General features: G+C 49.4%; 1 protein-coding gene across 1 annotated transcript in view; it reads right to left on the bottom strand.

The window, feature by feature from the left end:
• Positions 1–23,586, bottom strand: part of SLC28A1 (solute carrier family 28 member 1) — a 62,968-nt gene that overhangs the window by 16,121 nt on the left and 23,261 nt on the right. The window contains exons 9-11 of the mRNA XM_027521680.1: positions 9,421–9,501; positions 6,999–7,079; positions 2,970–3,095 (exon numbers count right to left, since the gene is read on the bottom strand). Of these exons, the coding sequence (XP_027377481.1) occupies positions 2,970–3,095; positions 6,999–7,079; positions 9,421–9,501 (288 nt within the window). The remainder of the gene's footprint in view (positions 1–2,969; positions 3,096–6,998; positions 7,080–9,420; positions 9,502–23,586) is intronic.

The following is a 23,586-nucleotide window of genomic DNA, read 5'->3' as shown; positions in this document are numbered from 1 at the left end:
TTCATTTCCTGGGGCAGGTAGATCCCCTGGAGAAGGGATAGGCTACCCACTCCAGTATTCTTGGGCTTCCCTTGTGGCTCAGCTGGTAAAGCAGCAGCCCGCAATGCGGGAGACCTAGGTTTGATCCCTGGGTTGGGAAGATCTCCTGGAGAAGGGAGGGAAAGGTTACCCACTCCAGTATTCTGGCCTGGAGAATTTCATGGATTATACAGTCCACGGGGTCGCAAAGAGCTCGTCGGGACTGAGCAACTTTCACTTTCACATGTCTACCCAGATACCAGTACCACACTGTTTTGATTACTGTAGCTTTGTGGCCTCTGCAACAGCTGGTAGAAGCTATGATGAGCTTCAAGTGTTAGCCTTACCAAGAGAGTTCATTTAATGTGAGCCAAAGTGAAAACATCTGAGAGCGCAGGGGGTCAGCACAGCCCCATCTGAGGTCGCTGTAGAGTCCACTGCCTCAAATGGGGACGCCAGGAACAGTTGTTCTCTACACTACATCCACCCCTCGCAGCCCGGCGAGTACCTGAAGGCCTTGGTGGCTGAGGGGGAGCTTTGCAGGACTCTGCCAGGGAATGTTTTATTTGAGGGGATGGCTGAGTACGGCCACATTTGGACCAGAGCATAGAAGGGGGCCTGGCACTCCCTGAGGTCAGCATGATGGCAGCAGCAGTGATAAACAAGAAATCGCCACAGGTTGTTCTGGAGGAAAACTAAGTTGGCTGTGGATTTCATCACGCCTAAGATTTGGGCTTCCCTGGTGACTCAGATGGTAAAGAATCTTCCTGCAATGCAGGAGACCCAGGTTTGATCCCCGGGTCAGGAAGATCCCTTGGAGAAGGGAATGGCTACCCACTCCAGTATTCTTGCCTGGAGAATTCCATGGACAGAGTAACCTGGTGGGCTACAGTCCATGGGCTCAAAAAGAGTTGGACCTGACTGAGTGACTAACACTTTCATTTTCAAAGAGTATATGAGGCACTTCCTTGATGGTCCAGTGGTTAAGAGTTCACCTCCAAAGCAGGGGATTTGGGTTCCAACCCTGGTTGGGGAACTGAGATCCCACATGCCATGGAGCAACTAAGTCCATGCTTCACAACTAGAAAGTCTGTGAGCTGCGAAGAAAGATCTGCTTGATGCAGTGAACATCAGAGTGCTGCAACTAAGCCTCAACGCAGCCAAATAAATAAATAAATAATTTTTTTAAAGAATATATGAATACCCCACAACCTTGCTGTTTAGAGGCATGTAAATTTTTGCATATCTTTAGAAGAAATGTAAGTTATTACTGTTTTAATTTCAACTCTCAGTATGCTTGAATATCTGTTTATAATTTATGAACTTTTTTTCCTGATCAATCATTAACATTTTAAAAAATTGTGACTTTCACCATTCAGAGGTTTCTCATTTTTATTAGTTAGCTCTGTCAACTTTTTCCTTTACACTTCTGGATTTCATGTCATGCTCAGAATTTTATAAGAAAAAGGCAAGTTGTAAGAAAGTGTGAATAGAATTACTCATCTTTAGTTTTTTTTTTTTTTTAAAGAAAGAAAGCATATGTGTATTCAGGTATATATTCTTAAATGACTATTTACACAGAAATATCTGGAATGAAGGACTTTCTCTGTGGCTCAGCTGTAAAGAATTTGCCTGCCAATGCAGGAGATGTGGGTTTGATCCCTGGGTCAGAAAGAGCCCCTGGAGAATGAAATGGCAACCCACTCCAGTAATCTTGCCTGGAAAATCCCCTGGACAGAGGAGCCTGGTGGGCTACAGTCCATGGAGTTGCAGAGTCAGACATAATTGAGCAACTAAACAGCACAAGCTGGAATGACATATTTTAACTCATGGTTCTCAAACTGAGCGAGTATCAGAATCACCTGGAAGGCTTGTTCCAACACAGGATACTCGGCCCGATCCACAGTGTTTCTGATTCAGCAGGTCTGGGGAGGGACCTAAGAACTTGTGTTTCTGACAAGTTCCCAAGTGAATCTGGTGCTGCTAGCCCATGGACAACACTGAGCACTGCTGTTCTGATCCAGTAAAGGGAATTATCCATGGGAAGTGGCAGTAAGGGAGTTTGTTTTTTTACTTTATTCACTTCTTTAAGAAGCAAGAATTTCTTTGATAGTTAAGGGGGAAAATGAGATTTTTAAAGACTTGCATGTAAAAGCAAAGACAAGTATAGTGTTTTATCCAAATACAATCCTTGAGAAGGAAATGGCAACCCACTCCAGTATTCTTGCCTGGGAAATCCCATGGACAGAGGAGCCTGGTGGGCTACAGTCACAAAGAGCCAGACGCAACTGAAGTGGCTCAGCACGCGCACGCACACATGACACATTATTACCAGGCACTTTGTTGGGACACACAAGATTCATCTCAGGTTGCCATGCAGTAGTGTTGGGATGGGTTTAAAGGCCAGATTCATACCATTGGAATTTGACCTAGAAATGCATTATGCTCAGAAAGCTGCACAAGTAATAATTTAGGAGTAGAGGAAGGACATGTGCCAAGAGAGAATGTGGTGGAGAGGAGGCAGGGGTGGAAGAAAAGTAGGACAAATCTCCAGGGATGGCCTAGGTGGAGGACAGTGTGTCTGTGTTTTGGAGTCAGACAGATCTGGGCTCAAATTCTGGCCTTGGACACCTCACTTATTCTCCGAGTCTCAATTTCCTCATCTGTAAAATCGGGATACTAAACACCTCGCACTTTGCCTAGCATGCAGTTGGTGCTCAGTAAACAGAACACTGGGATGCTTTGGCCACGTGAGGAGCCCAAATGGCCCAGCCCACCTGGCCCGCCTTACTCAGGTGAAGCCTCTACCCCCACCATCACAGGAGCCCTGGTTCAGGATGCAGCCCATGAGAGAAGACCCCAGAACGATCTGGCCAGGAGCTGTGTGGGGCTCCCACAAAGGTAGGTTTCAGGTTCTTGGTTTTCAGCAAGCAGAAGGGGGCTGTACGTACCCCAAAGGAGATATAAGCACCCAGCAGGCTGCCGGCAATGGTGGCGTAGCCTCCGGTCATGACAACGTGGATTTCAGAGAGTGTCATGTCTGCCAAGTAGGGTCGGATGAGTAGAGGAGCCTCGGTCTGCAAAAGGGAAAGACGTCAGACAAGCAGAGCTGGCCAGGCTAGCACGGGGGGCAGTAGAGATGTCCTCACCCCTGGGAGTGAGTGGGTCACAGTGATGACTGGGGGACCCCAGGGGAAGAGACAGCAGGGAGGGGTAAGGACCAGCATCTGTACTTGGCTGAAGTTCTCAGAACCTTGGCAAAAGCCAAGCTCTGTCAAAGGACCCCCAGACCTTCCTTCTGACCTGATAATGCTCCCCTGCGTCCAGTGCCTCCCACGTACAGGCACTCAGCTAAGCACCTGACACTCATCACTTCCACCCTTCTGGGAAGGAAGTGGTCATCCCCATGTTCCAGGAGAGCAGAAGATCAGAGAGGTTCAAAGAATTGCCTCTGTTCATGCAAAAGACCAGAAGCAGATTTAACTCCAAGCCTGAACTTCCAATAAAGATGAGGGGGTTGCCAGAAAGAAAGAGCACATGGGGAAGCTCAGAGCCATTCATTTACTCATTCAATAAATAATTCCAGCACACACTGTGTTCCAGACTGTGCTATGGAAGAGGGAGAGAGATGAGGGGAGGAGGAGGGCAGGTGGACAAGCCAGGGTAAGCAGTGGACCTCAGTAAGGAGTGGCATGATCTGACTTGTGAGTTGTTTTTTTTTTTTTTTCTTTTTGCTACATCCCACAGCATGTGGAATCTTAGTTCCCTGACCAGGGATCAAACCTGCACCCCCTGCACTGGAAGTGCAGAGTCTTAACCACTGGACCACCAGGGAAGTTCTGACTTGTGTTTTTAAAGGGCCACTCAAATGTGTGTGTGAAGGATGGACAGTAGGGGCAGTGGTCATGGCAGGAAGAGCAGCGAGGAGGCGACTGCAGTATCCAGGTGAGAGACAAGGGTGACTCATAGCAGAGGAGAAGGGCAGCGGGGCAGGTCTGGGATGTGGTGTGGGGCAGAGCTGGCAGGACTTGCTGATGGACTGGGAGCAGCTGGGAGCAAGAGAAGCAGAAGGAGGAAGGATGGCGCCCAGATTTTTGGTTGAAAGACACACACACACACACACACGTTGAGAAAGGAACTCAAGGGTTCCGCTTGTTTAGCCTTAATCACTCACACACACACACACACACACGTTGAGAGAGGAACTCAAGGATTCCGCTTGTTTAGCCTTAATCTCACACACACACACACACACACACACCGCTTGTTTAGCCTTAATCTCACACACACACACACACACACGTTGAGAGAGGAACTCAAGGGTTCCGCTTGTTTAGCCTTAATCACTCACACACACACACACACACGTTGAGAGAGGAACTCAAGGGTTCCGCTTGTTTAGCCTTAATCACACACACACACACACACACACACACACGTTGAGAGAGGAACTCAAGGGTTCCGCTTGTTTAGCCTTAATCACTCACACACACACACGTTGAGAGAGGAACTCAAGGGTTCCGCTTGTTTAGCCTTAATCACTCACACACACACACACACGTTGAGAGAGGAACTCAAGGGTTCCGCTTGTTTAGCCTTAATCACACACACACACACACACACACACACACACGTTGAGAGAGGAACTCAAGGGTTCCGCTTGTTTAGCCTTAATCAGTCACACACACACACACACGTTGAGAGAGGAACTCAAGGGTTCCGCTTGTTTAGCCTTAATCACACACACACACACACACACACACGTTGAGAGAGGAACTCAAGGGTTCCGCTTGTTTAGCCTTAATCAGTCACACACACACACACACACGTTGAGAGAGGAACTCAAGGGTTCCGCTTGTTTAGCCTTAATCACACACACACACACACACACACACGTTGAGAGAGGAACTCAAGGGTTCCGCTTGTTTAGCCTTAATCACTCACACACACACACGTTGAGAGAGGAACTCAAGGGTTCCGCTTGTTTAGCCTTAATCACTCACACACACACACACACACACGTTGAGAGGAACTCAAGGGTTCCGCTTGTTTAGCCTTAATCACACACACACACACACACACACGTTGAGAGAGGAACTCAAGGGTTCCGCTTGTTTAGCCTTAATCACTCACACACACACACACACGTTGAGAGAGGAACTCAAGGGTTCCGCTTGTTTAGCCTTAATCACACACACACACACACACACACACACACACACACGTTGAGAGAGGAACTCAAGGTTTCCGCTTGTTTAGCCTTAATCAGTCACACACACACACACACACGTTGAGAGAGGAACTCAAGGGTTCCGCTTGTTTAGCCTTAATCACACACACACACACACACACACACACACACACACACACACGTTGAGAGAGGAACTCAAGGGTTCCGCTTGTTTAGCCTTAATCACACACACACACACACACACACACACACGTTGAGAGAGGAACTCAAGGTTTCCGCTTGTTTAGCCTTAATCAGTCACACACACACACACACACGTTGAGAGAGGAACTCAAGGGTTCCGCTTGTTTAGCCTTAATCACACACACACACACACACACACACACACACACGTTGAGAGAGGAACTCAAGGGTTCCGCTTGTTTAGCCTTAATCACACACACACACACGTTGAGAGAGGAACTCAAGGGTTCCACTTGTTTAGCCTTAATCTAGTGAATTATCTGGGCTTCCCAGGTGGCTCATTGGTAAAGAATCCACCTGTAATGCAGGAGACACAGGTTCAATCCCTGGGTCAGGAAGATCCCTTGTAGAAGGAAATGGCAACCCACTCCAGTATTCTTGCCTGGAGAATCCAGTGGACAGAGGAGCCTGGTGGGCTACAGTCCATAGTGTGGCACAGATTCGTACATGACTTAGCAACTAAGCTCTAGTGAATTATCTAAGGATATCCAAGTGGAAGGTGAAGGGAGCAGTGGGATGTATACCAGACTGGAGTTAAGGGAGAAGAAGTATTTAAGCCATGGGTGGAGAGGCGGGAATCCTCTAGGGACATGAGCAGACAGAGAAGAGGGCCCAGGCCCACCAACACTGAGCCTGAAATGATGCTGCTAATTCTTGAAGGCTCCCTACCCCCACCCAAGTTAATTCACCTTCGGAACTCTTTACAATCTAAAATTTGTATTTCTCAACAAAAACCACTGATTACATTTGCAACATCTCATATAAAATAAAATCTCATATAAAATACTGAAGTACCTTTTCCTCTTTGCCTCATTTTGAACATCTAAGGGACATTGGACAATTTATCCAAGAGCACATCTGCCTTTTAAAGAAAAAAACACAAAAAACCCTTGAAATCAATACACTTGGATCGAAGCAAAAAAAAAAAAAATTGTAGATATTCTCCGAAGTTTCCTAAACTGCCCATAGTTGCCATACTTTGGCAAGTATGTCTTTTTGGTGACTTACACGTTGGGCAGGTAGGCCAGGATTCTACAATGGTCACCATGTCACACCCCTAGGAAGGCCAGGCCTTCTGAAAGGGACTCAGGACTGATAGTCCCTTCAGAGTCAAAGTTATATTGGAAAATATTCTTTCAGAAAGAGACAGGGGGAAAAAGGACAAACTGATGTGGAAGGAACCCCAACCAGGAAGAAGAAGACGTGGATTCTAAGTCCTGGCTTATATTGTGGGATCTTGGCAAGGCATCCCCACCCCTGGACCCCAGCTTCCGCATGTATAAAAGGAGAACTTTGGGCTCCATCTGTAGGATTCGTGAGCCTCTAAGCTGAAGACAACCTTCACCTAGGATAAAAGGTGGTGGGAGGTACCAGGCAGACATCATCCTCATTGGCTTGACCCAGGCACAGAGTGTATTTCCCAAAGGAGCGTCTCCAGGACCCTGGTGACCCTGGCAGGAGGTTTGATCGGCTCTTCTGATGGAAGCAGGGCTCTGGGGATGCAGGGTCCCCGCCCTCCTTGGGGACAGGAGGCTGCAGTACCCACCTGGCTCACAAAGATGTTCCCAGCCACACTCAGGGTCTCTGTGGCCGTGGTGCCCATGGTGATCTGCATCAGCCAGGAGATCTGGAAGGAAGCAGGGTGCTTTTTGTGGATTGGCATCAGCAAGCCTCAGAGGCAGAGACAGTCGGGGTGGAAGTGCCATAAAAGCCTCCCTTCCAACCCCGTTAGGACCTCCTCATCTGCATTTCCCCAAAGATCCATTCATCTTCTCCTTCCATACATCCATTGATGAGGGCTTACCGTCCGTGAAAAAAGGATTCCCTGGTCAAATATAGGGCTTCCCTGGTGGTTCATACAATAAAGAATCTACCCGCAATGCAGGGGATCCAGGTTCCATCCCTGGGTCAGGAAGACCCCCTGCAGAAGGGAATGGCAGTCCACGCCAGTATTCTTGCCTGGAGAATCCCATGAATGGAGGATCCTGGAGGGCTACAGTCCATGGGGTCACCAAGAGTCAGACATAACTCAGTGACTAAACACACACACTGGTCAAATATATTTGAGAACTGCTGTACACACACATGCCTTGGAGATGGCCAACACTTGTTAGCTTAGCAAAGGCTCTGAGAACTCCTGCATGAAACTTGTTTAAATTTAGTCCAGAGTCCAGATAAGCTTGACAAAATTATTTGACCATGGGACTTCCCTTGTGGTCCAGTGGTTAAAGCTCTGCACTTCCACTGCAGGGGATATGGGTTTGATTCCTGGTCAGGGAACTAAGAGCCCACATGCCCTGCAGTGTGGCCAAAAATGTTTTTAAAAATAAATTATTTGACTATGGGATCCCTTTACCTAGTAGCATTTACTAATCTGCTGTGAAACTAGAGTTTTTGTAGAAAGGCTTTGGGAAACACTGTATTAAAAAGTTCTTTCTTGGGAATTCCCTGGTCAAATGTAGGGCCATAGAGTCCAGTGGTTAGGACTCTGTTCTCACTGCTGAGGGCCCAGGTTCAATCCCTGGTTGGGGAACTGATATCCTGCATGCTGTGTGATATGCCAAAAGAAAAAAAAAAAGTCCTTTCTTTCAATCAACATCAAGTCTGCTTCCCTGGAATTTCTCTTCACTGCAAGTACCTCTCAGGGTGATTTTTCCCTAATCTTTCATCTGTAAGTGTTTAGAATCCTATCCCTAACCTCCTTCACCCTGGCCTTCTCTTTCTGACCCTTCATCCCCCTTCCTTCAGCCATTCTATGGAAGGTGTGATCTCAGGCTCTCTCTCACACTGAGTTTGTCATAGCCCCTTGGTTGAACATTCTCCAGATTTGGGGGTAAATGCCACCCTCATGGGCTTTCCAGGTGGGCTAGTGGTAAAGAACCTGCCTGACAATGTAGGAGATGTAAGAAATGCAGGTTCAATCCCTGGGTCAGGAAGATTTTCTGGAGGAGGGCACAGCAACCCACTCCAGTACTCTTGCTTGGATAATCCCATAAATAGAGGAGACTGGTGGGCTATGATCCAAAGGGTCGCAAAGAGTTGGACACGATTGAAACAATTTAGCCACCCTCATGCTTGCCATGCACTCATAACATAATCCCAGGCTCCAGTTCTGGCAGCTGCCTAATGTACTGGTTTATTCTGAGCTCAATCAGCTAAAACCCTCAGCATCTCTTGCCAGGTCCAATGCCGTCCAATGCTGTCTCCTGCATCCTGGTTTCGTGTGGCAGATTTTATGAACATATGCACAGGATCTGACATTTATATCAGCTGAGTCTGGCCCATGTGGCCCACTGCTCTCAAGATCTTTTTGGTATAAATTATTTTTTCCCCCACATGTGGGCATGCTAAGTCATTCCAGTCATGTCTAACTCCTTACGACCCTATAGACTGTAGCCTGCCAGGCTCCCCTAACACTTCTAATGCAGCCTCAACTCTATAAACTAGCCCCTCCAAAGACCCCATTGGATTGTGGCACCAAGTCTCCTTAATAACATGACAACAGACCCTGTGATAAGGCATTTGGTTAGTAGTAGACTCTGAGAGAAGGCGATGGCACCCCACTCCAGTACTCTTGCCTAGAAAATCCCATGGACGGAGGAGCCTGGTAGACTGCAGTCCATGGTGTTTCGAAGAGTCAGACACGACTTCGTGACTTCACTTTCACTTTCCACTTTCATGTATTGGAGAAGGAAATAGCAACCCACTCCAGTGTTCTTGCCTGGAGAATCCCAGGGACGGGGGAGCCTTGTGGGCTGCTGTCTCTGGGGTCGCACAGAGTTGGACACGACTGAAGCGACTTAGCAGCAGCAGCAGCAGCAGCAAACTCTGAGAGGGTGTTGACCCTAGGAGCAGGGGATGCCGGGAGGTCCAGTCTCTCAGAGCAGGGGGTCTGGGGAGAGTTTGGGCTTGGGAAAGCAAGGCATTCTGGGAGAGTGTGGGCCTGGACCAGGACCTTAGGAACTCACCTTCATGATCACCCACTGCATGAGGCCCACGTAGTAGAGAACTGACATGGCACAGCTGAAGAAAACAATGATGGGCAAAACCTGCCAGGAAAGAGCACAGATCTCCGGGTTAAAGCAGACAGGCGGCAGGATACCACACAGGACCCCAGTCAGAGACCCCAGTCAGCCTGCTTCCTCCAAGAGCCTGCCACTCAGAGAACTGACAGGGTCAGGGGTGCAGCTCTGAATTCAGTGCATGGAATTCCATATGGGACCACTCTGGAGGCAGCTGTCCTCTCTGCTCCTCTCTGAACATTAGCCATCTATGCAGCTGTCCCTGTGGTGGAGGGGGAGGACTTGAGTTTGCCACTTTTTAAGATATATATACAGATATATATATAGATTTATTTATTTGACTGTGCTGAGTCTTAGTTGTGGCATGCAGGGTCTTCAGCTGTGGCACATGGGATCTAGTGCCCTGACCAGGGAGGGAACCCAGGCCCCCCTGCATTGGGAGTAGGGACTCTTAGCCACTGGACCACTGGGAAGTTCCGAGCCCACCACTTTTTATCACCTGCTTCTTCATCTGTAAAATGATGGGGAGAAGTGACGACCTCGCAGGTTGTTGTAAGGATTTAAGGAGCCGGCTCAGGGCCCAGCACTTTGCATAGAATCTGTCCTCCACCCGGGGTTCAATCCCTGGCCCGTGACGCTGGCCTTAACCTCTTCCTGTGCTTCGGGCTCCAGAGGCCCTCCTCTCTCTAGTGTTCTGCTTCTGCCTGGTGCCGGCGAGCTCCAGATGACTCTTATTGTGGACCAGACACCCGCATTTCCTCCTGTCACCCCATTTCCTATTTCCAGGCTTGCCACTGCTCTTCACTGACTCCAAGCCTCCACAATTCTCCCTTCAAAGCTTCCTCACATCCATCCCCTCCTCCCCAGAGCCATGTGTTCCCCACCCCAGTGCTTCCTCACTGCAGACTGACTGACAACAGCAAGGACTGGCAACAATGCAAACATCCTTCAGTGAAGAGAAGTGTGATGACCTATGGTGTGGCCATGCACTCCAGTCAGGAATTGAGAGGGAGGAAGCCCAATCTGAGCAGCGTGGGATGATTTTCAAGATAGGCTGTGAAAGGAAAAAAGGGGAGGTGTAAAACAGGAAGCATGGTATGCTACTTTATGAGTAAGAAAGTGGGGGTGGCGTGGCGGGTGCTCTTGTAAGCACAGATATCATTAGATGAACATGCAAATGATCAGGAATGGCAGCTACCTTGGGGATGGAAGTGGGTGACTTGGGGATCAGGGTGGGAGGGATACTTCTGTGCATGCTCAGTCACTTCAGTCGTGTCTGACTCTTTGTGACCCCATGGACTGTAGCCAGCTGGGCTCCTCTGTCCATGGGATTTCCCAGTCAAGAATACTGGAGTGAGTTGCCATTACCTCCTCCAGGGGATCTTCCCAACCCAGGGATCAAACCTCCTGACTATCCTGCATTGACAGGTGGATCCTTTACTACTGGGTCACTGGGGACACCTGGGAGGGAGACTTACTTTTTACCAAATCCCCGTTTGTACAGTTGTAATGTGCTATTTGTTCCAAACAGCTTATAATAAGTTATACAGAACTAGTAGCCCACTAGGTTCATCTGTCCATGGAATTCTTCAGGCAAGAATACTGGAGTGGGTTGCCATTTCCTTCTCCAAGGGATCTTCCCAACCCAGGGATCAAACCTGTGTCTCCCGCATTGCATGCAGATTCTTTACCGTCTGAGCCACCAGGGAAAGCCAATAATGTGGTAAGCTAAAAGGTAAAGTGGAAAATTAAAAGTACTGATGGTCCAGTGGTGAAGAATCCACCTTCCAATGCAGAGGAGGGGGGTTCTATCCCTGGCTGGGGAACTAAGATCCCACCTACCTCGGGGCAACTAAGCTAGCAAGTTGCAACTTCTGAGCCCATGCACTCTGGAACCCAAGCTACAACTAGAGAGAAGCCCTAGTGCTGCAGTGACGAGTGGGGGTGCCAAGATGAAAGATCCCACGTGCTGCAACTAAGACCCAGCACAGCCAAAAACAATAAATAAACAAATATTTTAAAATAATTTAAAAAAATAAAAGCATAGAAAGGCTGGGAGGCACACACCCAAATAGTCAGAGTAGTTGCTCCCATGTGCTAGGACTGTGGACATGTTGTTTTCTTCTTTCTCCATTTCCAGTTTCTCACCTGCTCCTATAATTTCTGGTAAGAGGCAGACCCTTCTCAAGGGAGGGCAGCACAGGCAGAGGAGGGCTTTGGGGGAGGTCCATTTGCACTCACTGGGTTCCAGATCCCTGGGGAATATGCAAATAGAAGGAGGGGTGCAAGGGCCAGGAGCTCAGAGGAGGGTCCAGGCCAGGCCTTGGCTGAGTGCATGTTGAGGCCACGGGGCAGATGGAGTTCACTGAGGAAACTTCCCTGGATGACAAGAATAGTGACTGAGGACAGGGGCCTGGGGTCAGCATCCCTGGAGGGTGAGGGGAAAAGGAGGGGTGCATGGTGGAGACAGAGAAGAAACAGAGAGGTCCGAGGACTTCCCAGACAGGGTGCGATGGGAATTGAGGGCAGCCTTTCTAGAAGAGACAGTCCATCAGCAGTGCCAGATGCATGCATCTGAGAACTCTGGAAAAGGTAAGGACTGGGAGGGACGCTTGGCACCTGGCGATGCCGGGGTCCCTGGTGACTTAGGTGAGAGCAGTGTCAGGGGGATGGGCACAGAAGCTGGGTATCAGTGAGCCCAGGAGGGAGGAGGACATGAGGAGGTAGAGACCACGAGGAGGTAGAGACCACGGGACAAGCAACTCTTTTGAGAAGCTTAACTATGAGGGAAGGAAGAGGGGCTGAGCAGACTTCCCTGGCGGTCCAGTGGCTAAGCCTCTGCACCCTCAGCGCAGGAGGTGTGGGGTGAATCCCTGGTCAGGGAACTAGATCCCACATGCTGCAACCAAGGGTTCACATGCCACAACTGAAGATCATGCATGCAGCATGCTGCAGTGAAGAGAGAAGATTCCATGCGTCGCAACTCCGGACGGCCAAATAAATAACCTTTTTTTTTTTTTTTTTTTCCACAGAGGGCTGTAGGGAGGGGTGAGGAGTGGAGGAAGAATTATTTTCATTTTTCAGAAGGGAGAATGTTGAGCAATCAAGTTCAAGCTCCAGTTCAAAATGAACTGGGACTACAGCACGGTCTCTGATGAGAGCAGAGCCTCTGCCCCAGCAGGTCTCCTGGAGAAGAGAGACAAGCCTGGCCAAGGCAGTTTTCCCTCTCCCTTCCCAAATGAATGCCACGGGTTTTATCTGGACCTGCCCCCCTCACGTCTCTGTCACCAGCTCGCTGCCCGGGAGATGTCACCTGACAGGAGACGCAGGCACTGGGTGGCGAAACCCTCTTCCTGCCCCGTGACTCCCCTGGCCGCCTGCTGCTGGACACGCCCCTAACACCAAGGGCGGTGACGGCGTTCTCCTCTCCCCTGGAGTGAAACGCAGGGAGGATCACGTACTGTCTAGGGCCACCTCTGCAATCCATCATGCGAGGGACCGCTAGGCAGCCTGGCAGGTTTGTGTGGATGGCCCAGGCCAGGAAGAGGCCCCCGGGGACAGTGGGACCCGACTGCAGAACTGGGATTTCTCCAGGCATCGACCTAGAGACATTTTCTATCTCTGAGATGGGGCTCTTTGGTGGAAAGGCAGCTGTGACTGGCTGGGGAGGGACGATGTGTGAAGGAGAGAGATGATTTCCAAGGTGGGACATTCGATACTAAATAAGGTCCCTGGGGACTTCCCTTGTAGTCTAGTGGTTAAGAATCTGCCTTCCAGTGCAGTGGAATACAAGTTCAATCCCTGGCCAGAGAACTAAGATCCCTCATGCCACAGGGCAACTAAGCCCGTGAGTCACAACTACTGAACCCATGCTCTAGAACCCGTGCTCCCCAACACGTGCTCCCCAACAAGAGAAGCCACTGCAGTGAGAAGCCTAAGCACTGCAACTAGAGATAGCCCCTGCTTCCTGCAACTAGAGAAAGACAGCATGCAGCAACAAACACCCAGTACAACCAAAAGTGAGCTAATTAGTTAATTACTAAATAAGGTCCCTGAGTCCAATATGATCGCCTAGTCCAGAAAATAGACCTGGGCCCGGTAGTATGTGAGATCGCTGAAGACAGGGCAGGCAGCTGGGCAGGGTTGCCATTTGAAGGAGGAGGAAAGTGCCTTTAAGCCCTGCTACTCGTGAACTGTGCAGTCCTGCCATGAGCCATGTCCCCAAGCTGTGGCGACTTGAAGATCCTCAAAGCAACTGAAAAGTGAAAGCTTAGTCTCTGGGTTGTGTCTGAGTCCTTGTGATCCCATGGACCATCGCCTGTCAGGCTCCTCTGTCCATGGGATTCTCCAGCCAAGAATACTGGAGTGGGTTGCCATTCCCTTCTCCGGGGGATCTTCCCAACCCAGGGATCGAACCTGTGTCTCTTGCATAAGAGGCAGATTCTGAACCATCTGAGCCACCAGGGAAGCCCCAAAACAACTAAGTTCGACATAAATTCACTTCACAGTGGAGACAGTGAGGCTGTGAGGTATTGGTTACCTATCCAAGGTTACAGAGCTGCAGAGAGACAGGTACCTCCTGGCCACTAAACAGATTACAAAGGACCTTCCAGGATCCTAAGGAGCTATTCCCCGGGGCCAGTCCTGGAGCCTCATTTCTGTGTCTTAAGGAGTGGCATTCTCTCCAAGGGAGAGCCCAAGTTGTAGTGGCCTCGAGTCAGTTCTGGTCACTGCTTCGTGGGCCCACTAGTACCAGCTCTCACCCTTACTCAAGGGAGAAGGAAGTTACAGCACCTCCAAGCCAGTGGTTCCCAAGGTGTGGTACCTGGACTAGCATCATCAGCTGAGAATTTGTCAGAAATGCTTATTTTTGAGCCTCAGCCCCAGACTTTCAGTCAGTCAGTCTGGGGTAGCCTTGAGAGTCTGGCCTTTCCAGATGTTGCTGGTCTGGACGCCACAGTCTAAGAACCACTGCTCTAGAGTCTAGACCAGACCCTCTGAGCAGACGCCACCTCCTTCCCTGGAAACAGGCTCTGAAGGCAGGACTAATGCCACTGGGGACCTGGCCCTGCTGCTTTCTCTCCCTAAAGGGAGCTGAGCCAAGGCTTCTGACTTCCCAAGGCTGTCCCCACAGCCCCCCACACCCAGCCCCCAAAGCCTAAGCCTATGGACAGAGCCCAGTCACCAGCCCCAGGCCATGACAAACCACAAAAGCCCAAAGCTTGAAAATTCCTCTGGGGAGACTGCTGGTATGTCCACCTCACCACCAACATTACAGAAAGGCACAAGGGACCTGCTCCAAGGCCAGAAAATCAGGGCAGGCCTCCTGATTTCCTGCTCACGCAGACACCACCACCACCACACTTCCTTTCCATTCCCTCCTCTGGAAATCGTGCTCACTATGGTTACCAGTGGACCCTTAATGACTCAGTCCATCGGCACTTTTCAGTTCATGTGTGTGTGTGTGTATGTGTGTGGCTTAGTCGTGTCCGACTCTTTGAGACCCTATGGACCATAGCCCGTGAGGCTCCTCTCTCCATAGGATTCTCCAGGCAAGAATACTGGAGTGGGCTGCCATCTCCTTCTCCAGGGATCAAACCCAGAACTCTTGCATTGTAGGCAGATTCTTTATCGTTTGAGCCACCAGGGTAGCCCAGGTCTTATCTTACTTGACTTTTTGGGTCAGATTTGGCATTGATGACTACTGAGGACTGCAGAGGCTGCATCAGGCAGACACCCCAAAACCCTGGGGAGATGAAAATGTTTTCTTTCTCCCCAGGGGTTCCTTGGGGAGAACATTTCAGCAGCACCGCTGAGCTTAATGAGTGTGCACATGTTCCAGAGGCTGGAGCGACAGTAAAGGACGGAGTGAGCGAGTGCTCCTGACCGGCCAGGCCCAGGAAGGGTGAGGGAGTCTGGCGGGGAGAGGTGATCATGTGTGTGGAAAGTTACTAGAAGGGAGATGGAGCCAAGGAGGAATGACTAATCAAGATGCTACTGCCAGGAGGTGGCTGCCACGTCAACTGGGCCAGGGAAGATGGAGGGTTGAAGGAGTCCTGGGCAGACCCGGCTTCCTGGAGAAGTGACAAGCTGAACCCCAGCCCAGCAGGAAGCAGCTTGGAGTCTGAAAATCTGAGTTAGCTTGGAGACTTCCCCACGCTGACATGGGCCAATAGCCCTGGACTAGGGCCACATTATTCATGGGAAGAATGGAAAGAAAGCTCTTGAGTCTTCCACTCGACTCAGCACTAACAAAGCCACCTCCCAGCTGGAGAACAAGCCCCATACTCAGCAAGTGTGTGTGTGGGTGTTTGTATGTGTGTGTGAGAGAGAGAGAGAGAGAGGGATGCAGGAGTACAGGGTGTGAGTGAGATTCTGTGATTAGGAAATCTGGTTGAGAAAGGGAGTCCTGTGGCCATGAAGCATCTGTCTGAATTCGTCCCTCATTCTGGCCTGCCTTCACTAAGGAGGCCACTGGCTAATACACTGGCCAGGAGTTTGGGCGGAGGACAGGGCACCCTGGGGGCCAGGGAACAGTTAGTGTTTGACGAGCGAGTGCTGAGCCTCGTTAATGATAAACCCACCTATTTGTTTTCTCTCTCTTGACTGAACATCCCATCTCAAAGCCTTTAGCAACTGTGAATAGGTTTTTATCTTTATCACTATTGTTGTTAAGGATGCTTTTTGTATTTAAAAGGGAGACCTGATGTCACTGACTTTTACTTAGTGTGAGGAAGAAAACAGCACTTAATTAGAAATCCACCACCTGGTTCTAGCCAGGTCTCCCTCTTAACCCACGAGGTAGTTGTGCCCAGGTCACTGCTCCTCTCTGTAGTGTGGTCTGACCATCTGTGATATAAAGGGGAGGCCTGAAGTCCACATCACTCCCTCTTAGCCCAGTGGTCTATGAACCCCTGATTCTAAAGTGTAATTCAGGGAGAGATGCAAGTAGCAGGTATGTGCAAATTCTTCTAGAAAGGGAGGAAAGTAACAGTCAAAGTGTTAGTCACTCAGGCCTGTCTGGCTCTTTGCGATCCCATGAACTGTAACCTGTTAGGCTTCTCTGTCCATGAGATTCTCCAGGCAAGACTACTGGAGTGGGTTGCCATTCCCTTCTCCAGGGGATCTTCCCAACCCAGGGATCAAACCCAAGTTTCCTGCATTGCAGGTGAATTCTTTACCATCTGAGCCACAAGGGAAGCCCCAGAAAAGGAGTAAAGACAAGCAGAAGATATTAAGAAGAGGTGGCAAGAATACACAGAACTGTACAAAAAAGATCTTCACGACCCAGATAATCACGATGGTGTGATCACTGACCTAGAGCCAGACATCCTGGAATGTGAAATCAAGTGGGCCTTAGAAAGCATCACTACGAACAAAGCTAGTGGAGGTGATGGAATTCCAGTGGAGCTATTTCAAATCCCGAAAGATGATGCTGTGAAAGTGCTGCACTCAATATGCCAGCAAATTTGGAAAACTCAGCAGTGGCCACAGGACTGGAAAAGGTCAGTCTTCATTCCAATCCCAAAGAAAGGCAATACCAAAGAATGCTCAAACTACCACACAATTGCACTCATCTCACATGCTAGTAAAGTAATGCTCAAAATTCTCCAAGCCAGGCTTCACCAATACGTGAACCGTGAACTTCCTGATGTTCAAGCTGGTTTTAGAAAAGGCAGAGGAACCAGAGATCAAATTGCCAACATCCGCTGGATCATGGAAAAAGCAAGCGAGTTCCAGAAAAACATCTATTTCTGCTTTATTGACTGTGCCAAAGCCTTTGGCTGTGTGGATCACAATAAACTGTGGAAAATTCTGAAAGAGATGGGAATACCAGACCACCTGACCTGCCTCTTGAGAAACCTACATGCAGGTCAGGAATCAACAGTTAGAACTGGACATGGAACAACAGACTGGTTCCAAATAGGAAAAGGAGTACGTCAAGGCTGTATATTGTCACCCTGCTTATTTAACTTCTATGCAGAGTACATCATGAGAAACACTGGGCTGGAAGAAGCACAAGCTGTATTCAAGATTGCTAGAAGAAATATCAATAACCTCAGACATGCAGATGATACCACCCTTATGGCAGAAAGTGAAGAGGAACTAAAAAGCCTCTTGATGAAAGTGAAAGAGGAGAGTGAAAAAGTTGGCTTACAGCTCAACATTCAGAAAACTAAGATCATGGCATCTGGTCCCATCACTTCATGGGAAATAGATGGGGAACAGTAGAAACTGTGTCAAACTTTATTTTTTTGGGCTCCAAAATCGCTGCAGATGGTGACTGCAGCCATGAAATTAAAAGACTCTTGCTCTTTGGAAGGAAAGTTATGACCAACTTTTACAGCATATTTAAAACCAGAGACATTACTTTGCCAACCAAAGTCCGTCTAGTCAAGGCTATGGTTTTTCCTGTGGTCATGTATGGATGTGAGAGTTGGACTGTGAAGAAAAATGAGCATCAAAGAACTGACGTTTTTGAACTGTGGTGTTGGAGAAGACTCTTGAGAGTCCCAAGGACATCCAACCAGTCCATCCTAAAGGAGATCAGTCCTGTTTATTCATTGGAAGGTCTGATGCTGAAGCTGAAACTCCAATACTTTGGCCACCTGATGTAAGGACTTGACTCACTGGAAAAGACCCTGATGCTGGGAGGGATTGGGGGCAGGAGGAGAAGGGGACGACAGAGGATGAGATGGCTGGATGGCATCACCAACATGATGGACATGAGTATGGGTAAACTCTGGGAGTTGGTGATGGACAGGGAGGCCTGGCGTGCTGCGATTCGTGGGGTCGCAAAGAGTCGGACACGACTGAGTGACTGAGCTGAACTGAACTGAACCCTGGGGAGGGGGTGGATGCAGCAGCAGGCTGGAAAGATGACACCTTCAGTGCTAAATGGAAGAGAACTAGGGTGGGGGCTCTGGAGGACAGCTGCTGCTCTGATAACCCAAGGCCTCCCCCCTCACTTCTTTTGGCAACAAAGTTACCTTCCTTTGGGAAACCACTCTGACTCCACTGTCAGCCCCATTTCCAGGTTTGTCACATCAGACAGGTATCTTCCCTGGCTACAGTTCAAGGATGGCATACACCTGCAAGCCAGCCTAAAAAGATCCCACTCTTAGATTTCCTGCTGGGCTAATGGAAAACAAGCTCTCTCTCTCTCTGCTAAGGTTGCTAAGCTGGTTGGATATAAGCCTGGTATCTCTTTGCTGCAATCTCAAGAGTGCTTCTCCAAGACTAAAACTAAAGCCAGTGCTAAGAACATAGAACCTGGGGACTTCTCTGGCAGTCAAGTGGTTAAGAACCCACCTGCAAGTCAGGGGACATGGATTCGATTTCTAGTACAGAAAGATTCCACATGCCCAAGAGCAACTAAGCCTGTGCTGTGCTGTGCTTACTCGCTCTGCTTTGTCTGACTTCTTGCAACCCCATGGACTGTAGCCTGCCAGGCTCCACAGTCCATGGAATTTTCCAGGCAAGAATACTGGAGTGGGTTGCCATTTCCTTCTCCAGGGGATCTTCCCGACCCAGGAATTGAACCCAGCTCTCCTGCATTGCAGGCAGACTCTTTACCCACTGAGCTATGAGGGAAGCCCCACAACTATTGAGCCTGTGCTCCAGAGCAGGAGTTGCAACTACTGAAGCCTGAGAGCCTATAGCCTGTGCCTCTCTAATTCGGTGAACCTCAACAAAGAGTAGTCCCTGCTCTCTGCAACTAGACAAAGCCCATGCACAGCAACAAAGACCCAGCGCAGTTTCAAAAATAAATGAATAATTAAAAAAGAGAGAGAGAGAGATTTTCTATTTAAAAAAAAAGAAAAGACGAACACAGAACCAGGATATAAGCAAGGCAAATCCCAGGTGATGTTGAATACTTGGATACAACGGGACATGAAGTCTCTGGACTTCTCAATTATCAGAATTAACCTTGCTTTTTTGTTGTTTGTTTTTGCTTTGTTTAATCAGTCGATTTGAGTTGTATTTCTGTTATTTACAACTGATACAGTCAGGAGCTGAGCATCCCACTCAGGAAGTATGGCCTAGACTCCCAAATGTGGCCCCACCTTACAGCTGGGAGAGACTAGAGATCAAAGGGTCCATGTCTTTGCTGTTCCTCCCAGGCAGGTATGGTATCTGCCATCCACACCCTTCTATCCTAGAGAAGAGACACGAACTTGGAATATAAGGGCACCCTGTAAATGGAACTGCTGCAGGTCCTACAGGAAGCTATCTGCCTTGTTTCTATAAGGAGGAAGTTAATAAGTCCCTGCTTGTCCTAGGCAATAATCCTTCAAATTATGAGTTTCGGAGGGTGGCTTTCCCTCAGTCAGAGCACCAGATTCCCCAGCTTTGGGTGGGAACAGGAGATTCCTGCCCTTCCAATTCCAGTTTCCCATGCCCTGGCCTTAGTGATTGGGCCCAAAACAGTCACATGACCCAGGGCAGATCAATCTGAAACCTACCCTGGAATTTTTTAACTAGAGCAGGCAGAGAAGAACTGGCCTAGTTCTGGGTGACATGCTGTAAGCATGAGTACCTGGTGTTGCTGGGAGCCAGGAAGAGATCTGGTATGAAAGAGTGAAGCTGACACTCCGGGATGAGCAGAGATTGGAAGCTGAGGGCTGTGAGCCTGGCCACTCCGGGGCCCCGGTTTCAGCTGGCACCAGCTCTATCTTGCTCCAGTTAGTGAGCCAAGAAACAGTCTTCCCTTTCTCCTCCATTTAAAGCAAATTTCAAGTGAGTTCTGCCACTGGCAACAAAATAGGCCTGAGAAATACTGTTTTCTTCTAAACCAAACAAAGACCCAAGGTGTGGGGCCCCTTCATTTCCACTGTCTACCAAGGAAAGGGCCCTGATATTAAAGCACAGGAGCTAATAAGCAAGAGCATCACACCTGTTCCAATCTTGATTCCAATACTCACTAGCTTTATGAACTTGCACAAGCAAAAACCTCTCTGAACCTCAGTATCATCATCTGTAAAAAAGGGATAATGATATTATTTCCGCCAAAGTTGCTGTTCAGTCACTAAGTCAGGTCCAACTCTTTTCGACCCCATGGACTGCAGCATGCTGGGCTTCCCTGTCTGTCACTATCTCTTGGAGTTTGCTCAGACTCATGTCCATTGAGTTGATGATGCCATCCAACCATCTCATCCACTGTTGCCCCCTTCTCCTCCTGCCCTCAATCTTTCCCAGCATCAGGGTCTTTTCCAATGAGTCGGCTCTTCACATCAAGTGGCCAAAGTATTACTTCCAAAGAATATTCAGGGTTGATTTCCTTTAGGGTTGACTGGTTTGATCTCCTTGCAATCTAAGGGATTCTCCTCCAGCTGTTTTGAAGTGAGTGCCTGACACGTAGTCCTCACTCCATAACTAGTAGCTGTTCTTATGACTTCCTTTCCCTAAGCTTTTCTGCTCTGTTCCACCAGAATCTCAGGTCAGAGTGGTACATCTCGGATTTCTAGGGGCCCTGGAGCTTGCTGCAAAGCCTGTGTGTAGTTATTGGTTCCAGGGATTTGGGAAGCTCTGGCCTCTGCTGGGGAGGTTTGAGGAAAGAAGAGCTCAGCCCTGGTCTTGGGCCAAAGGACATGCTGCTCAGGAACACACAATCATGGGAATGGTGGCCCAGCCAGAGGAAGACTGGCTGTGTGGGAGCCCAGCTCTTCGCCAAGGGCTCACAGAGCCAGTCATTCCTAGCAGGCAGAGAGACTTCCCACGTGCACAGAAGAATCACCATTTATTCATCTCATCATTCAGCAAAAAGCAGTGTCCCAGGCACTGGGCAGGGTTTTTTCAGGGCTTGAGGTCAGTTAACCAACACTAGCATAAGAACCAGGCTGAGAGTCAAAGAACTGATGCTTTTGAATTGTGGCGCTGGAGAAAGACTCTTGAGAGTCTCTTGAACAGCACAGAGATCAAACCAGTCAGTCTTAACGGAAATCAACCCTGAGTGTTCATTGGAGGGACTGATGCTGAAGCTGAAGCTCCACTACTTCAGCCAGCTGAAGGCAAAGAACTGACTCATTGATGAAGACCCTGATGCTGGGGAAGATGGAGGGCAGGAGAAGGGGGCAACAGAGGATGAGACGGTTGGATGGCATCCCCAAACTCAATGGACTTGAGTCTGAGCAAACTCCAGGAGATAGTGAAGGACAGGGAAGCCTAGTGTGCTGCACTCCATGGGGTTGCAGAGAGTCAGACAAGACTTAGTGACAGAACAACAAGGGTAAGAAGCAGGCTTTGTCCTCAAATAGCTAAATGGAGAGCACAGGCGGCACTACTGGTGAAGAATCTGAGCGACAATGCAGGAGACGCAAGAGACAGGAAGATCCCCTGGAGAAGGAAATGGCAACCCACTCCAGTATTCTTGCCTGAAAAACCCCATGGACAGAGGAGCCTCCTGGGCTACAGTCCATGGGGTTACAAAGAGTTGGCTATGACTGAGTGACTAAGCATGCAAGAGCAAACACAGCTGCAGCATGTGGAGCTTAAGTGATGAGCTGCATACAGCTGGTCTCTCAGCTGTATCCTCCCCCCGGCCCGCCCGCCTCTGTTCCCCACGGTGACCTCTCTTCTGGACGGTGGCAGTCTGGTGGTCCCTGAGTCGTCACTTGGTTGTGAGGCAGCCTCCTCGCTGGTCCCCTGTTCCAAGCATCCCAGCTACAACCCTTCCTCTCTACTATTGAAATCACAACCATCCCAAAGCTCTAGTCAAGTCCTTCCATGCTCAAAAATCTTCAATAACTCCTCATCTCCTGGGGGACAAAATCCAGGTGCCTCAGCCTGGCATTTGAGATTCTTAAAGGACTTCCCTGGTGGCAAAATGGATGAGAATCTGCCTGCCAATGCATGGGACACAGGTTCGATCCCCAGCCTGGGAAGGTTCTACACGCAGCAGAGCAACTAATCCTGTGCATCGCAACTACAGAGCCCACATGCTGCAACTGCTGAAGCCCGTGTGCCTAGAGCCCATGCTCTGCAACCAGAGAAGCCACAGAGAAGCTTGTGCACTGCAACAAAAGAGACGCTCTCACTCTCCGGCAGAGAAAGCCTGCTTGTGGCAGTGAAGACCCACCACCAATAGACAAATAGATAAAAATTTAAAAAGACACGGCCCCACCACACTTGCAGTTTATCCCCTAATCCATCCTTTCCTTCAAATAGCTTACACACCCACTGAACTGAATTATGTCCTGTTACGTTACATGGCCCAGCACTTTCTCACCTCCACGCCGTTGCCCAGGCATTGCTTCTTCCCGCTTATCTCTGTGTGTCCAAAATTTTTCCTGCCCTGAGGCTCCAATTCAAATACCACCTCCTTCAGGAGGCATTTTCACTGTCCTTATTTTTAAAACTCTCTCCCTAAATGGACTGCCCAGGCACTTTCCTTTGTGCCAGTTACACTTGAACCTGACTGCCTGGGGAGATCGAATTGCAGTGTTGTATTTTGCCTTGTAAAGTGTGAGAAGCCACCAGCTGCCATTCTCTGTCCGGTGGACATGACAAGTCACCCCGGAGCAGGACTTCACTGCTCCTCCCTGAAACCTTGAGTGACCCCTACTTGGAGATGCAGATGTGAAGGGAGCTGTCCCTCCCAGCCTCAGCCCTAGGAGGGTGGTGTTAGGGGACCTTTGGAGGGGCTGACAGAGGCTGCCCCCTTGATCATCTCCCTGCACAGAAGTAGTGATCTCAGAAAAACGCGATGGACAAATCTGTCCTGAGAGGACGGGAACCTGGTCCCTCTTGCTTTCCTCCCAAGGCTGACATTACTAGAACCCTTGGATGGAGTGGACGTTTCCCAGAGAGCTGCTGGGGCCAACAGACACCGAAGCTCCCAGAGGACCTCACCCTGAGTCAGGGCTGGGGGAGGGCTGCAGGTGTCTGGACTCACAAACTGGCTTGACACCAGCTCAGAATGCGATGCCAAGTCCGTGACTTGGGCTGGAAGCTTCTGAGACCCAACACCCCCAGCAGGATTGGGGAGGCTCTGGGAACAACGGCTGAGTGATGGCAAAAAGCAAAAATCCCTGGAACTGATCCTGCATGGTAGCCCCACGGTGACAGTGGTCCAGGACATGCTGGAGTGGGCGGCACCAATTCCCATCTGTG

The sequence above is a fragment of the Bos indicus x Bos taurus genome, chromosome 21 (assembly GCF_003369695.1).
Source record: "Bos indicus x Bos taurus breed Angus x Brahman F1 hybrid chromosome 21, Bos_hybrid_MaternalHap_v2.0, whole genome shotgun sequence".
Lineage (NCBI taxonomy): Eukaryota > Metazoa > Chordata > Mammalia > Artiodactyla > Bovidae > Bos > Bos indicus x Bos taurus.
Note: the sequence above shows the minus strand (reverse complement) of the source record. Positions and strands in the feature narration are given on the sequence as shown.